Source organism: Fusarium flagelliforme (assembly GCF_020744385.1).
Source record: "Fusarium flagelliforme strain FIESC 12 MPI-CAGE-AA-0113 chromosome Unknown B0J16scaffold_1, whole genome shotgun sequence".
In the NCBI taxonomy this organism is placed as follows: domain Eukaryota; kingdom Fungi; phylum Ascomycota; class Sordariomycetes; order Hypocreales; family Nectriaceae; genus Fusarium; species Fusarium flagelliforme.
In genome coordinates, this window is record NW_025763503.1 from 8,174,178 (window position 1) to 8,188,366 (window position 14,189).

The following is a 14,189-nucleotide window of genomic DNA, read 5'->3' on the forward strand; positions in this document are numbered from 1 at the left end:
TAATTCAGTCAGTTGATCCACCCGTAGCCGGGATACCAAGCCACTTTTCATCCTTCTACACCTACTTGGCCCATTCTCACTCCAGCCTTCTCTAGCTATATAGCTTTCCCAAACCCGAGATAACAGACTCCCGCCAATAAGAAACTGCTGCTATAGCAGCACCAGGTCCTGCAAAACCCAGAGCAGCGAGCGAAGCAAGCCCCCCGATAAGAGCCTCTCGTGTCTTCACGAACCCAAGCGATCGCAACTGCCAGGCTGAGTAAGAACAGTATATAAGACTTGATGCTGCGTTGATGACACCAATCATCGGAACGGAACCAAGCATGGGCAAGATCAAGTCGAGTCGGCTTTCTGGAACATGTGCACCAACGTTTGATACAAACTTGATAGCAAGGGGCAAAATGATACAAGCAGCAAAAGCAGAGCCATGTACAGATTTGAGGACTGGCACATCCTCACCCTTGTACATCTCAAGCTCGTGGTCGGTAATGAAGTCAAGTGGCTTCTTCTCGTTGTTGTGCTTTGAATCCTTCCGATCCACCTTCTTATCACGTCCAGCACGGAGAGCTGCGATCCCTCTTGTGAAAACGACGCAAAGCAGTGGGTACGCTCGCCATATGAGACCAAACTGATGAACATACTTAGTGTCTTGGATAAGAAAAGCTCCCAAAGTGGGCACTATATAGCTCAAAACCATGCCTGGTACAATGGACTTGGCAATGTTGGTTCTCACTGGCCTCTGTGTGATGGATGGGCTGGAGAAGAAAACAGAAAAGAGACTGAAGAAAGTGGGCAAAGAAGTTGGTCCAGCCAGAGTGCAAAAGACGGATTGTAATGTCATCCTATCTTGAGTTAATAAGTACTTCAAAAGGTTCTTGTCGGGTGGTACGAACCATGACAAAGGGTCAAGGACACTTCTGTTTCGAAACCCCTCAATCATCCATGTGGACAGAGTCGGGATCAGACTGATGAAAAGCCCAGTCGGAGATTTAAGGTCAGCCAGTTTAGACAAAGCACCTCCAGTGCCCAATTGCTGGAATATCTTCGCCATTCCTGTTTCTGTCTGTATGGCATTTTTTCCAAGTGCAAAGTATCCCAGTATGCCAAGGCCACATGCAAGGGTCCAGGGAACCTGCTTAGCAAAGTTGCCTTTGAATGGCTTGGCAGGTAATTCGTCCTCAAATGGAACACTATGAGGCCGATTTGGTAGAGGAATATCCTCAATCCTAGGAGCAGCGGAGCAGACTGGGACGACAACGTCTGCAAATGCAGTTGGGCCAAACAATGGGAGGAGATATGAGAAGAGGCTGGCACAAGGCATTCTCTGACTTGATATCTTCTGTAGAAGGTGTGCTTGTGCCACAAGATTACGCGATCGCTCGTATCGCAGGGTGTGGACTTTTGATAGTGCAGTCTCAATTTGAGATTCTGAGAGACCTTGAGGCGACGTCTTCAGATGCTGTACAAGAGAGTTAACTAGAAGCGCGGCTGCCTCAATAGCACCATTGCCTCCTTGGCCAGACGCTGGGTCGATCTGAAAATTGAGGTTGTCAGTGCTGTTGCCAAAATATTGTGTCTGGGACTTACTTACCTTGTGAGCTGAGTCACCTATGGTGATAATGCGCTTATAGTGCCATTTTTCAAAGACGTATTCTTCAAGCGGGACTAAAGTCGACATGATCTTTCTGTCGTACAACTCGCCAAAGGTCATGTCCTCAGTGATAGGGTCATCACGATGGACTTTCACGAGAGCTTCTTCATCGGCCTCGGAATACTTGGAAATACCATCACCATATTCGGTTTCCGGGAGCCCATCAAAAAGGAACCAGTAGGTTCGGTTCATCGGCGCCGCGATTACAAGATAAGAGTGACCTCTTCCTCTCACACCCTGTTGGCTTCGACCCCCATAGTTAGGCGGCCGGTTAGAGATTCCGAATATGCATCTTGTAGTTACTGGGATACCTATTTGAAGTTGTCAGAAATGCCAATGGGGGAAATTATTGGTAAACATACGTGAGTGTTCATCGACTGGAAAATACCCAGGACTCTGCTCCTTGCCAAGGCGCCACATTTCATCTCTCACTTTGCTGTGAATACCATCGGCCCCAACGACGATGTCTCCGTCGAAAATGGAGCCATCTTTGGTGTGAACTCGAGCTCCGTTAGAAGTCCATTCGACACGGGTAACTCTTTTATTGGGTAAAACCCGATCTTTGTGCTTGATGTTGTTGTAAAGAACCTGTAGTAACATCTGTCGGTCAATGAAGATAGACGGGTAGCCAGTTCTACACGAACAGTCAGCAAGAGTTACAGATTTCGTTGGACTTGTGCTTTTATTACCGCTTTTCAAAGTGGACAGAAAGGCTAGTTTCTGAGGCGGCAGTCAGTGGAAGACCATCAGGCCCTCGCACAGAGCCAAGTGTATAGCGACATTCCCCTGCAATGTCCAGGATAGGTTCATAGCACCCAAGCTGGTCCAGAATACGAAAGCCGTTGGGTAAGATGCCAATACTTGCACCGACTTGAGGCGCGATGTTTGGGTAACCTTCGAGGAGAACGTAGTCGATGTCAAAACGCTCGAGCATATTAGCCACCGACAAGCCGGAAACACTGCCGCCCACGATAATGACTTTGAATCCCATTGTTGAGATTTGTTGGATACTTGATGTCTTGAGAGTTGATGATTGGGATAGAGTTGAGTATTGAGTTGCTTTGTGGCATCTTCTATCTTTATAACTTGTTCTACATACCTACCCGGTGAACGGGTTCAAATATGAACCCGACGACAGATGTCGTAATTAGCGAAACTCACTGCTGTTCCACCCTTGTATCTTTGACATACTTCTATCTCTACGATTGATGAGTTTGTTTCAATTCATTTTTGAACTACAGGGGTTGACCTGTCCGGTATACGAATGATCCTCAGATCGGTGCACCAAAAAAAGCCGATATGTGCCGCTGACTCAGCGGGACGACGCAATGGAGCTTCCAGGATTCACGGTCAACGGCTTTAATAAACGCCGATATGATGGGTAGTTAAAATTATGAAACTTGCAGATCTTCTTAACGACGCTCCTGATTGCTATATTTTGAACTGGCAAGAGATCGGTATTCGGCGGTTTAAATCTCCGATGTCTCATTTTATAAAAATATACTGACGCATAAGATGCTAGAAAGGAAATATCTTAATGAAGCCCTTCTGTAATTGCGCGCTGATAGCCTTTAGATGGAGAACCAGACTGTACTGGCGCCCAGAGACATCCCTTTCGATTTAGAATCTCCCGTGACTGTCTTTGGCACGTCTTCGACACCTTCATCTGCCTAAAGCTCTTAGAAGTATGCATTGTGATTATCATGGAAATTTATGAGAACCATTCTACCATTATGAAAGCCGGTACCTGTAAAGCTCTGGCATACTGTATAGCTAAAGACTCGCTTTATATCCTGCTCGGTGGCATCCTTCCCTAAGCAAGGTATCTACATGTCCACTAGTCCTCTCCGGCGTCGCCAAATCTCTGGCTGGGAAGCGGGATCTTTTCCATAATAGTCACTGACACAACTGACAGTATCGATCAATCCTAGGACTAAGATAAAATTATTCTCCTTTGACATACCATTAAAAAGAGTTTTGTTGGTCCTTTGCGAGGTAAACACGTGGTGGTATTCCCATAGAAGCGTTAAAAATGGTTAAGATTCTGACTCTAGGCGTCGTCCAGCCGCCGTCAGCAAAGCTCAATTAACCTTCAATTGAAAACAGCCATTTTTCCATGTATGTAGCTTAATATATCAGGTATCGTAAACAGCCAAGTGATATGTATATAGATTCATAATAGTAGAACAATAGACTCCTTCTGAATTAATAACAAGCCATTTCGATTGAACGTCATCTCCAGCGACACCGGCGCGCCCTGTAGATCCAGGTACCTAACCAGTTAGATCATTTTGGAAGAGTGTAATCAAAAGTGGAGTAACGTCGCGGACACCTGCGATCTTTCGGGGTAAATCTTAGCGAAGTGCAATAACCGGAGTCGGATCACGTATCCGTAGTAGGCTAATTCTTCTTCCCCAATACTCTTTTTTTTTCCCTCCGAGCTTCAACTCTAACGAAGCAGTGTTCCTGAATTTAGTGGTTACATTGAACCTTTATACTTGGTTCATGGCTTGGAGGCAACTCACGAACGATGTCACCGACGGAAAAGTCACCCGAACACGCCGGGGATGGGTCTAATCAACCGCCGCAATTAACAGCAAGCCGCGATGACACATCGGCTGTCGATATTGAGTCAAGTTTGGCAGCATGGATATGTGTACTAGGGAGCTTCCTCTTCCTGATGCCCACATTCGGTAGATTTCCCCATCCTACTCATCAAACTGCGTCTCTAACCTTCCAGGGATGATGCAATCCGTCGGGACGTACCAATCCTACCTAGAATTGAACCAACTCAGCGACTACACCGCCGGAGAAATCGGTTGGATTTCTGGAATGTACGTATTCCTCTCCATGCTCGCCGCCATACAAGTCGGTCCCGTTCTCGACCAACATGGACCCTTCGCAGTCGGCATTATCGGCGGAGGCGGTGTCGTCATCATGTTCATTCTGCTCGCGGAGTGTAAAGAATATTGGCATTTTATGCTATGCTTTGGGATTCTTGGTGGACTAGCGACTGCTGTTGCTGGTACTATCGGCGTCACTGTCGCTGCGAAGCTCTTTACGAGAAGACGAGGACTCGCTATCGGGATCGCCCTCACCGGGTCATCTATTGGAACTGTTATCTTTCCCATCATGCTTCGGTCATTACTTCCAAAGCTCGGATGGGCGTGGTCTATGCGAGTGGTGGCTTTTGTTTCACTTGCCATCTTCATCATTGGTACTTTGTGTCTGATTCCCTATACACGACTCACCAAGCTCGTTGCATTACCGACTCCGAAGAAAGGAGGCATAGCAGTCCTCAACTTGTCGGCTTTCTCATCTGTGGCATTCACATTGGTATCCGTTATGGCGTTCGCCATTCAATTCGTCCTTTATGGCATTGGAGGTCTACTGCCAACCTTTGCTATTGAGGCCGGGCTAAAGCCTGAGGCAGGTTACACCTTACTTTCTATCGTTGGTGCAGCTTCAGCTTTCGGTCGCATTATTCCTGGGCTAGTTGGCGATAAGCTGGGCCACTGCAATGTTTTCATATTCATGATGATTATGACGCTTATCTTCATGGGGTCTCTGTTTGTGCCTTTCGGCAACAGGAGCGTCATCCTTTATGTTTTCAGTGGTCTTTGGGGATTTTGTTCCGGAGGCTTTTTATCCATCACACCAGGTAAGTATTGTTCTTCTAATTCTAACGAGCGGGGGTCATCTGACACGATTTAGTATGTGTCGGAAAAACATGTGATCCAAAAGACTATGGCCGATACTATGGTACTCTCAACTTCTTCATCAGCTTCTCGCTATTAATCGCCATTCCTACAAGTGGCACTATGGTTGAGAAGATGGGTACTCAAGCTTTGAGTGGCCTGTTAACAGGTATCATCGCTTTAGGGCTGTGTTGTCTGATTGCAGCACGAGCATTCCTGATCGGGGAATGGTTTGCAATCAAAACCAAGATCTAAGTCTGGTAGGATAAAGAAAATTAATAAATTGCAACTTGGGACTAGATTAATCTATCTAGAAAGGATATTTATAATAGACTTCAATTAGAATATGGTCTAATTGTCGTTTGCTGTAAAGTTGACTGTACAGGAATAAATAACTTTCTAAATTAGAGCTGATGAAGTTAACGCCACGCCCGACGGGTAAGCCTGTTGGGCGGAATATTACAGCGCCACGTCCCCCTAGCTGAGCACTAAAATTAGCCCGATGGTCACTACCCGTCCAACCGTTCAAAGGCAGTTTTGACTTGTGTTTACAGAGGATATTGTCAGACTTGACCTTCAATTGCGCTTTGTTAGTTTCAAGTTCGCTCACAGCAACCCCGACATTGATTTGATTTGTCGAATAGTATATGAACGTAAAATTCTCTCTCGCTTTGCGACGAAGCTCTAAGAATAGCGACCGTTCTAGACTGACCAGATAATATTCTTCCACGGACCCAACCAACACACTCGTCCCATTTTCAGGTCTCGCCTCTGATCCCCGGCGTGTTTTCAGAGGCTAATGGGAATAAATTGGTTCGTTTAAGTCGAATCCATGCAGTGACCGGAGTTGCGATAGGTTTGCTGTGCTAAAGCCCCTGTCATTATGGGAATAAAGATCCACTGGCCGGGGTTTAAAGGTCTAGCTCAATCAATAGCTCCGACACATCACAGAATTTATTGAATGCAGGGGCATCTAGACTCATCTGGATCGTTGCTTTGTTTTCACGAAAGATGCATTGCAGAATGTCTTTAAATTGATAAGTCGAATTAATACCCCTCACAATGTGGTAGAGCATCTTTCTTGTCCCCAATCTTCAGTCACTATGGTCGCTCTTAAGCCTCTTCTGTTGCTTCTAGCCCTTGGTGCTGAGGCCCTTGCTGGCCCAGTCAAGCCTGCGTCCTGCACCACCATCCTGGGAACCAAGACCGTCAAGAACGTTCCTACTTCGACTACCACCGCCATTAAGAAGATCAACATCATCAAAAAGGTCATCCGAAAGATCAATGTCGTTGTTGTACCTGTGGCCAAGACCACCACCATTCGTACCACGCATGTCGCTACAGTCACGTCCGTTGACCAGAAGACTGACACTGCTTGGGTGACTCTTACCTGTTAGTACACATTTAGCGCTTGTCTGTACTATGGCTGATGTTTTCTTTTAGCTCCGTCTACCTCTTGGATCACTCGAACTGTTGTGACAGTTAGCACGACCGTCTCGCCGACTTACACCACCAAAGACGTCACCATCACTTTTCCGAGGCCTGCAGGCTTCACGCCTATCGGCGATAGTGATTGGCCTGCTGTACCTACATTCAACAAGAGAGACATTAGAACCCAGACGATTCTACCTGATGATCAGCAGCCTCAGAGTGTTCGTTGCGTTGTTGATAAACCCCAGTACTCCACAAAAACCGTTAGCACGACGGTCCAAGGACCTCGACGTACCCTGAAGGCCGTCACCAAGACCAAGATATCTACTATCTCTACGACTGTTACAAAGACAGAGTACCCTCCCAATGTCAAGACAACGTTGACTACTGTCACCTGGCCTGTAACGACCTTGGTTACTGATACCTCATCTACTTTAATTATTACAGAGACTGGTAAGCGTTGCAATTCTTGCTCCTTGATATCACGCTGACATCCTTCTTCCAGTTACCGTTGAAAGCCAGGTTCCCCGCGCGACTGTCTACGACATATGTCAGGACGATAACATCCTAAACGGAGCCAACAATGGCTACTTTGCTGGCTACATCTACGAAGACAACGTGGTAACCCAGTATATCAACGGCATTCAGACTGCCAAGCAATGCTGTCAAGCGTGTGCAGCTGTTCCCAGCTGCAAGGCATCTCTGTTCAGTCTCTCGTCCTCCCAACCTGAATGCACGATTTTTACCGCGATAGACCCGGACGTATGCGCCAACAACGCTCAGCCTAAGTTCGGTTTCTACCAGACCAATCCCGACCAGCAGTGGGACCTGAAATGGCATTTGAGCAATGGAGGCTGCGGTCATTGGGAGAATGGTGGTGAATGGGAACCTTAAATAACTTGAAGTGGTACTTTAGGAATGCATAGTCAGCGGCTTCAGCAAGCTCAAATTAGGCAATTTCCTAGACGCATTACCCCTATTTACTGCCACATCTCCTTATTAATAACACTCAAGTCTTGTTTTCACTTCAGAGCCTACAAAGCACAACCTTTTCGCATAACGTTATGTCTGTATGATAATATAGAGTGGCCGAATTAGCGCAATCTGTTATTGTGCAATGACTGCCTGAAGTCAAGCTGCTGCTCAGATGCGCCTTTCGCAATATACAATGTATCCATATTTTCAGGGTTCAATAGAAACAGATTCATTGTTGCTCCGCTCAATATTCTTGCAGTAGCATTTTCAGGGTCCAAGTGTAAAGGATATTGATTGCTTTGTTGGTCTTGACGCCAGTAGCAGACAGTAGTCATTATTCCAATTAGACATAACAAACATATAGATGGCCTCCTTCTAACCACTTTAAACTTCGGGATGCTCATTAAGCCACTGCTCAAATCCAATAGGTGTAATCTTTCCCTCCCATCTCTTGTTATCACTTGGATCACAAACAGCCACACCCTTCAAAATCGCAAGTCCATACGCCAACTCGATATACTGGTTAACTTGCAAAGGACTCATAAACTGTCTCGCCTGGGCAAGCATTCCTTCAAGCTCAGCTTGCCCACCAACGCATTGTTTATGTATCTCCATACCTCGTACCTTACCATACATGTCGGCTAACTCAGGGAACGTGCACCTGAACGACTCGACGTAGTAGACACCCCGCTGAATGATCTCTTCATCAGCAACGGCTGCAAGAGTATACTTTGCGAGATCGTCAACGCTAGTCAAAGACATCTTCTCCTCACCACTACCAGCGTACATAGCCATCTTGTTCTCAACATCAATGGCAGCACGACGGCCGTCCTTTTTGTAGTTGATAAACATATACTCAAGAATGGTTCCACAAAATCCGTAGATAGGCTTCAATCCGCTCGAAAGCTCAGCGAGACGCTTGAATGACATGTAAGCATCGTACGTCTCGTGATCACCCAAGCTAAGCCTAGTCCAATCAAAATTCCACGAAGCAGCGTGGAAAACCTGAAAATTAGTATCATGCCATGCAGGTCGAATTTGGGGGCCGAACCTTGACACCTGCTTTTTCTGCTTCTAGCAACAGAGCTAACTGGCCTGCGCCGACAATGCTTGGCACGGTTGGCAAAGCGGCAATGACGACATCGACGCCCTTGACGGCCTTTGCGTAAGCTTCGGTGTCGAAATAGTCGCGGCAAGTGACGAAGGACTCGAGTTGGGAGGATATTTCAGTGGGGAGGTTGTCGGGGTTGCGGCTTAGACCGCGGACTGAGTGGCCGTCGGCTAACGCTGTTCGGGCGAGCGGCTGCCCGACCATTCCAGTTATACCAGCAATGAGGATAAGCATGATTATATTTTTATATGATGAATGAATACAGATTGACTTGTGCCCACGATTTGACGCGAGGGGAAGGGCTCTTTATAATGATGTTCTCAAACGCTTATCGAACCCACAGAAGGATCGGACCCAGGCCCGCACAGATTACTCGATTAGGTCGATTAGGCTTATTGCGGCGCAATACAACTTGGCATCTCCGACTAGGTAGTATTAGGAACGTTCATATCCTGTTTCCCCTCTATTCGGGGACTTCTACTTGTAAGGTCCATGTCTCGGTAGCTCGGTCGGATGCACTATCCTTTCCGAACTATTAGGATCGACGTACCACGTGGTGGATCTAAACATAGACCTAGAGACTTGGTTCATTCCTTTTTTAACTTACAGCAGAGGCTTACGACTCGTCTTATACTAACTGCGGAATAGTTTCAGCCAGACTCGAGTCAAACGTCAAGGTCTTTAACTCTGTAGTGTTGAGAAATGCCGAAAATGAAGTCCGAGGATATGGTACTTATCCAGCCTATTACATTGCGCATAGCGACCTAAGACCAGGCTATATATCTCACCCCATAAATATAGAAAGGCCTCACCTCCTTCTTAGCACTGGATTCTTTATAATCATGTTTTCTAGTAAGGAATCTGGAAATAGCCAGGCTGAAGACCTATCCTGTAAATTTAAACTGTTTGGACCGTGATTACTCGTCAGGACCAGTAGCTTATGTGCCCAGTAACACTGTACGCAAAAGAAACATGCAGTATATAACTGCTGGTCTTAAGTAAAGCTCCTCCGGATATACGTCCCCCCCATAGAATTCAGAAATGAGGCTATTCCCGTGCTTAGACATCTTGACGGGGCGCTGCGCCGCACCCATCATCCTCAACCCTTGCAAGGACCAGTTGCATTCAAAAGCCAAGACTTTAAGTTCGGTCGAGATTTCGTAGCAATGCAGAGTCATATAAAGTCCTGCGTCTCAGCTGAAACCTTCCAACCGAGTTACCCCTCATCCACAGAGCAGCAGGTTTTATCTCAATAGCACTTTTTACTTCATCGGCCTGATAACCTTTATAATATGGCTATACAAAGCCTTCAACTTCATCAACATTTATTTCCTTCAGTCTAGTAAATTCCACCGCTGCCAGCAGAACCGTCCAAATGGCGACAAGCCATGGGCTCTCGTGACAGAGGTTACAAGCACAGTTGGGCTTACTCTTGCTCATGAGCTCGCCAGTCGAGGATTCAATGCCGTTCTGCAAGGGAGTAACAAGGACGATCTAGAGCTTGTCAAGTCTGACTATGAAAAGCTGCATCCTAGTTGCTCATTCATGACACTCGTTGCCGACTCTTCTGCGATGGAAGGAGTTGATTTCGAGGCTATCCATAGTCAGCTGGAGCCGTTGAACTTGACGCTTCTTATCAACAACGCTGGCAGACGACTTGAAGAAATCCCCTTTGGCCTTCTCACTTCCTTCTCGCACACACGCACAGCTCAAGATATAGACGCAAACATCACATTTCCACTCCTGCTCATAAAAACGGTCCTCCCTATCCTTGGCCGCAATACACCTTCTCTCATGATCACGGTTGGAACCACCCAAGACAGAGGACTACCGCTTATAGCCACGCACGCAGCAAGTATGTCGTTCCTTCGAACCATGACCGACACGTTGGCGTTGGAGATGAAGCTTGGAAACTTTGATATAGAGGTGATGAATGTTAATCTAGGTACTACTGCGGGTGTTGGAGAGCCAAACTTGTTGAGTCGGCCTGTTGATGAAGCTGTCAAGGCTGCGTTTGCGAGAGCCTGGTGTGGAAGAAGGAGCTTGCATGTTCAATAGGCTCAGGGTTTGGCAGAGAGTACGAATGATTTTGTGCCGAGGAGAGTTTGGGAGAAGGGGATTGTATCTAGTATGCGCATTGCGGCGCAGGATGCTGTCAGGCGACAAGATATCACCTCTACATAGACTATACGTCGTCGGGGATTGTGAGGGATCAGATAGAAGCAGGCTTGAGACGTTGAGGACGAGAAGGCTCGATATCTTGACATCTGTTAAGTTACTCGGTTTCCAACAAAATATACCGTGTTAGTAGTTGGTAAACTTTCAGCATTGAGGCAATGGCCCATTATTCGCTTTCTATCATTCGTTGTTCAATATCTGGTGCCAGTGCTAGCATCCCAGGACACTCAATGTCTGTTTTTTCGGTGCTGCTTAAATCTCAGCGGCATCCACAAAGAAAGGGTACTATAAATGTGCTTGAGAGTATTTCAATTGAATGTCTTGCCTAATTAGCACAAATCAATTTTTCGCAATTATCTTCACATTTTCTTGGTGTTTAGGGCTCGTATGCTAGTAGCCAAATGGGGAAAATTAGCTGATGGTGTGTTGTCATGCATTTGCAAACGCATGATTCGAGACATGAAACTCGGTGAAGCAAACATTGGGCCCTTGACAATGGGGCTTGTACTGGATCAATTGGTGCGGGGTTAAACGAATAGTGGTATAATTGTTCTCAGCTCGTAAAATCGTAGATAGTTGGAATTATAGCGAAAAAAGAAATACATGTAAGAAAATGCCCCCATCTATAAAGAGACAATTCTAAGCGTGAGACTTTCTGCGGGTATCATCGTCAACGGCGCTGGGAGTCTTGGGCCCAAATCCAAACATGTCAAGGAACGAGCTCCGCCTCTCCTGCTGAGCACCAGCAGCATCTTGGTCATACGACTCGCGTCGACTACCAGCGGGCGACATCTTCTTGACACCGCCACCAAGATAATCCATAATGGAGCTACGTCGCTGTTCTAGAGGCTTGGGAGGTTGGCAAACCATGATTTGGAGCTCAAGGTTCTCAATGTCGTTGTCGGTCTCGACCTTCTTGCGGCCGCAGTTGGAGAAGGCGGTGCCGGAGTAGAAGACGTAGCCGCTGAAGGGGCTGGCCAGGGCAACGACTACAGCGCCCTTTTGGCGGGCGACCTGCAGGGTTTGCTTGGAGAGCGTCTTGGCGAAACCTTGGCGGATCCAGTGTGGGTGCGTGATGACGGCATGGAGGAAGATGACCTGCTCGTGGCGAGCAAGATACGTTTGCTGAGTTTCCGTGATGCCTAGCTGAAGAGCATTGAGTCTCTTTATCGTCTTTGTCTGGTTGTCATCGGCATCTAAGCCAAAAACTGCAGTTCAATTTGTTAGCCTTTTAAGGTTCAAAATAAAATCTTGCAATAATGTGGGTGAAGTGGAGGTGAGTGAGGGGCAGCTAATTTCCATGTTACGTACCTTGCTCAGCCTGGTCGGCAACACCCTTTTGCCCATCGGCATTCTGGTGAAGAGTTTGGCAGATGGCCAAGGCGACAGGGTCGTGAGTCTTGGGGGCATCACAAACAAAGCAGAGCCAGTTCTGGTTTTCTGCGTCGATGATTCTCTTGAGGACGGTTTCGACGTGATTTGTTGCCGTTTCTGAGCGTGTAGCAGGGAAACAGTATTTGAAGACGGAATCTTCTGACAATCCCTTGAGGATGATCTCCTTCAAAGCGGGAATGTCTTCTTTGGTAGCGACACGGACGCCCATGATGTCTGTACTGAGGTTGTTTGTTTGTTTGTTTGTGTGAGTTGAAAGAAGAGAGTTGAATTGGATCAAAGGTCTTTGAGTCAGGTTCAATGACTGATCTTTTCAGGGCTCAAGACACCGTAATATCGCCTTCAAGGACGCACAAAAAAACAAGAAGTGGGCGGGCTTTTTCGGGCTCAGGCGTTTGGGTGCGAAAAAACGTCACACGTGAAGGAAGATTCTGATCATGAGCCGACGCCAAGCCAAGCAAAATGAGATCATAGCGAAGGACCATGACCAGGGCATTGGTCCACTCGTAACTTTTGTACCTCTGTAAGAGGCGCTGCGCAGTGAACCGTAACAGTGGCTAGACAAGGAATTCTAGCGCTGGCGGCCTCTCTTCAACACTAAGGTCAACCCCCCACAAACGATCGACTCATGGCTGCCAAGACTGGTTGATTCCGCCTTAACCGTCCCCGTCCTGTTTTTTTAAACACTGGGAGTATAATTTAAGCTTAACATGCAAGGTTAATTGAAGGAAGAACTATGATCTGATTTCCGATTGTCGTGTTTAACATCGTATGAGTTCAAGACTTGGGCATCAATTAATTAATTAGAGGTCAACATTTTATTGCTGGGCATTAAATATTATTGAGATTCGGAGCTGGGTACCCGTGCCGAGAAACCAAGAGTCGGATAAGAGATGATACATCGGTACAATTTTCGGAAAAGGTTGCAACCTTTTTACCCTCTCCCTAGTACAATTATCTGCATGTAATCAGTTCCTGGTTTTCAAAGCCGTTCAGAGGCTTTAATTATGTATCACAAGTCAGGTGCCAACACATACAGATACCGCTGATAATCCCGCAAATTACCGAGTCCTTCTTGTCATGCGTCGCCGCAATCATCGCTCAGACAGGTTTCGATCGTCTATCATTCTGGGCAGTGCTCTGCGATCATGTGATGCTACGTAATGCTAGTTTCACGTAGTATGTCACAGCATCCAAGTCGAGTCATGCGCGGTATATTGTACTACCTCCACTGTCTCTGTACTGTAAAGTGAGACTCTCATGGATCAGATTGTCTCTGATGAACGGGAATGCACCCCACAAACAATATTGCGGGGGCACAAGTTAGCAACGCGCTATCCGCACCTGCAAGATCTAGAGATAGATACCCGACGAATACTATCTAAAGCTTGCGGGGTTGATACCCGTTCAGCCCTATCTCGGGCGATGAAGATGATAACACAGAGTGTGATTGGTTCGCGACGGCTGGGCGTTACGGAGATTGATCTCATTGCGGGATTTTGAAGCTAACATGTGAAATTCGGGGTGTCTGCAAACCGTTGAGATGATCAGCGATACAAGATAAATAGGTTTCTATTTCGCGAAAGAATAAGTCGATTGTATCTGTTGACTTTGGTATGTTGATGAAACGCGGTCGGGTAGACACATCATGTTTCGGATCAGCCCATTTTCAGCTGGTGCCATATCTCGCCTCACCGAGACAGACCGGGAATAATCACACCACCTTCAACATGAGATTAGTAACAGGGGCAGA

At 46.7% G+C, this 14,189-nt stretch overlaps 6 protein-coding genes across 6 annotated transcripts; 3 read left to right on the forward strand and 3 right to left on the reverse strand.

Moving 5' to 3' along the window:
- Positions 1 to 75: 75 nt before the first annotated feature.
- B0J16DRAFT_360567 (uncharacterized protein) lies at positions 76 to 2,642 on the reverse strand (the record flags this gene model as incomplete). The annotated part of the gene is made up of 5 exons (XM_046129705.1): positions 76 to 842; positions 894 to 1,534; positions 1,592 to 1,962; positions 2,014 to 2,285; positions 2,341 to 2,642. The coding sequence occupies 5 exons, from the start codon at positions 2,640 to 2,642 to the stop codon at positions 92 to 94; spliced, it is 2,337 nt and encodes a 778-aa protein (XP_045990603.1). The 3' UTR covers positions 76 to 91.
- A 1,456-nt stretch (positions 2,643 to 4,098) lies between these two features.
- On the forward strand, positions 4,099 to 5,540 carry B0J16DRAFT_280945 (major facilitator superfamily domain-containing protein; the record flags this gene model as incomplete). Its single annotated transcript, XM_046123920.1, has 3 exons — positions 4,099 to 4,344; positions 4,392 to 5,312; positions 5,366 to 5,540. Coding segments are annotated over exons 1-3 (1,257 nt in total), but the record flags the coding sequence as incomplete, so codon positions are not given.
- An 865-nt stretch (positions 5,541 to 6,405) lies between these two features.
- On the forward strand, positions 6,406 to 7,965 carry B0J16DRAFT_47775 (uncharacterized protein). The gene is made up of 3 exons (XM_046133913.1): positions 6,406 to 6,741; positions 6,793 to 7,233; positions 7,286 to 7,965. The coding sequence occupies exons 1-3, from the start codon at positions 6,453 to 6,455 to the stop codon at positions 7,672 to 7,674; spliced, it is 1,119 nt and encodes a 372-aa protein (XP_045990605.1). The 5' UTR covers positions 6,406 to 6,452; the 3' UTR covers positions 7,675 to 7,965.
- Positions 7,966 to 8,028: 63 nt separating this feature from the next.
- Positions 8,029 to 9,120, reverse strand: B0J16DRAFT_280950 (uncharacterized protein). The gene is made up of 2 exons (XM_046123921.1): positions 8,807 to 9,120; positions 8,029 to 8,760 (listed from the first exon to the last, which is right to left on the reverse strand). Exons 1-2 carry the CDS (start codon positions 9,098 to 9,100, stop codon positions 8,140 to 8,142), a joined length of 915 nt encoding a protein of 304 aa, XP_045990606.1. The 5' UTR covers positions 9,101 to 9,120; the 3' UTR covers positions 8,029 to 8,139.
- Positions 9,121 to 9,577: 457 nt separating this feature from the next.
- On the forward strand, positions 9,578 to 10,924 carry B0J16DRAFT_392895 (uncharacterized protein; the record flags this gene model as incomplete). Its single annotated transcript, XM_046132033.1, has 2 exons — positions 9,578 to 9,595; positions 10,205 to 10,924. 2 exons carry the CDS (start codon positions 9,578 to 9,580, stop codon positions 10,922 to 10,924), a joined length of 738 nt encoding a protein of 245 aa, XP_045990607.1.
- Positions 10,925 to 11,349: 425 nt separating this feature from the next.
- On the reverse strand, positions 11,350 to 12,877 carry B0J16DRAFT_331437 (uncharacterized protein). Its single transcript, XM_046126585.1, has 2 exons — positions 12,356 to 12,877; positions 11,350 to 12,252 (listed from the first exon to the last, which is right to left on the reverse strand). Exons 1-2 carry the CDS (start codon positions 12,645 to 12,647, stop codon positions 11,684 to 11,686), a joined length of 861 nt encoding a protein of 286 aa, XP_045990608.1. The 5' UTR covers positions 12,648 to 12,877; the 3' UTR covers positions 11,350 to 11,683.
- Between the last annotated feature and the right edge of the window lie 1,312 nt (positions 12,878 to 14,189).

Coding starts and splice junctions, on each gene's coding strand:
- B0J16DRAFT_47775 (XM_046133913.1), top strand. CDS start 6,453: ATGGTCGCTCTTAAGCCTCTTCTGTTGCTTCTAGCCCTTGGTGCTGAG. Junction 6,742..6,792: donor TGCTTGGGTGACTCTTACCT/GTTAGTACACAT, acceptor GTTTTCTTTTAG/CTCCGTCTACCTCTTGGATC. Junction 7,234..7,285: donor TTTAATTATTACAGAGACTG/GTAAGCGTTGCA, acceptor TCCTTCTTCCAG/TTACCGTTGAAAGCCAGGTT.
- B0J16DRAFT_280950 (XM_046123921.1), bottom strand. CDS start 9,100: ATGCTTATCCTCATTGCTGGTATAACTGGAATGGTCGGGCAGCCGCTC. Junction 8,761..8,806: donor CAGAAAAAGCAGGTGTCAAG/GTTCGGCCCCCA, acceptor ACTAATTTTCAG/GTTTTCCACGCTGCTTCGTG.
- B0J16DRAFT_331437 (XM_046126585.1), bottom strand. CDS start 12,647: ATGGGCGTCCGTGTCGCTACCAAAGAAGACATTCCCGCTTTGAAGGAG. Junction 12,253..12,355: donor TGCCGACCAGGCTGAGCAAG/GTACGTAACATG, acceptor ATTGAACTGCAG/TTTTTGGCTTAGATGCCGAT.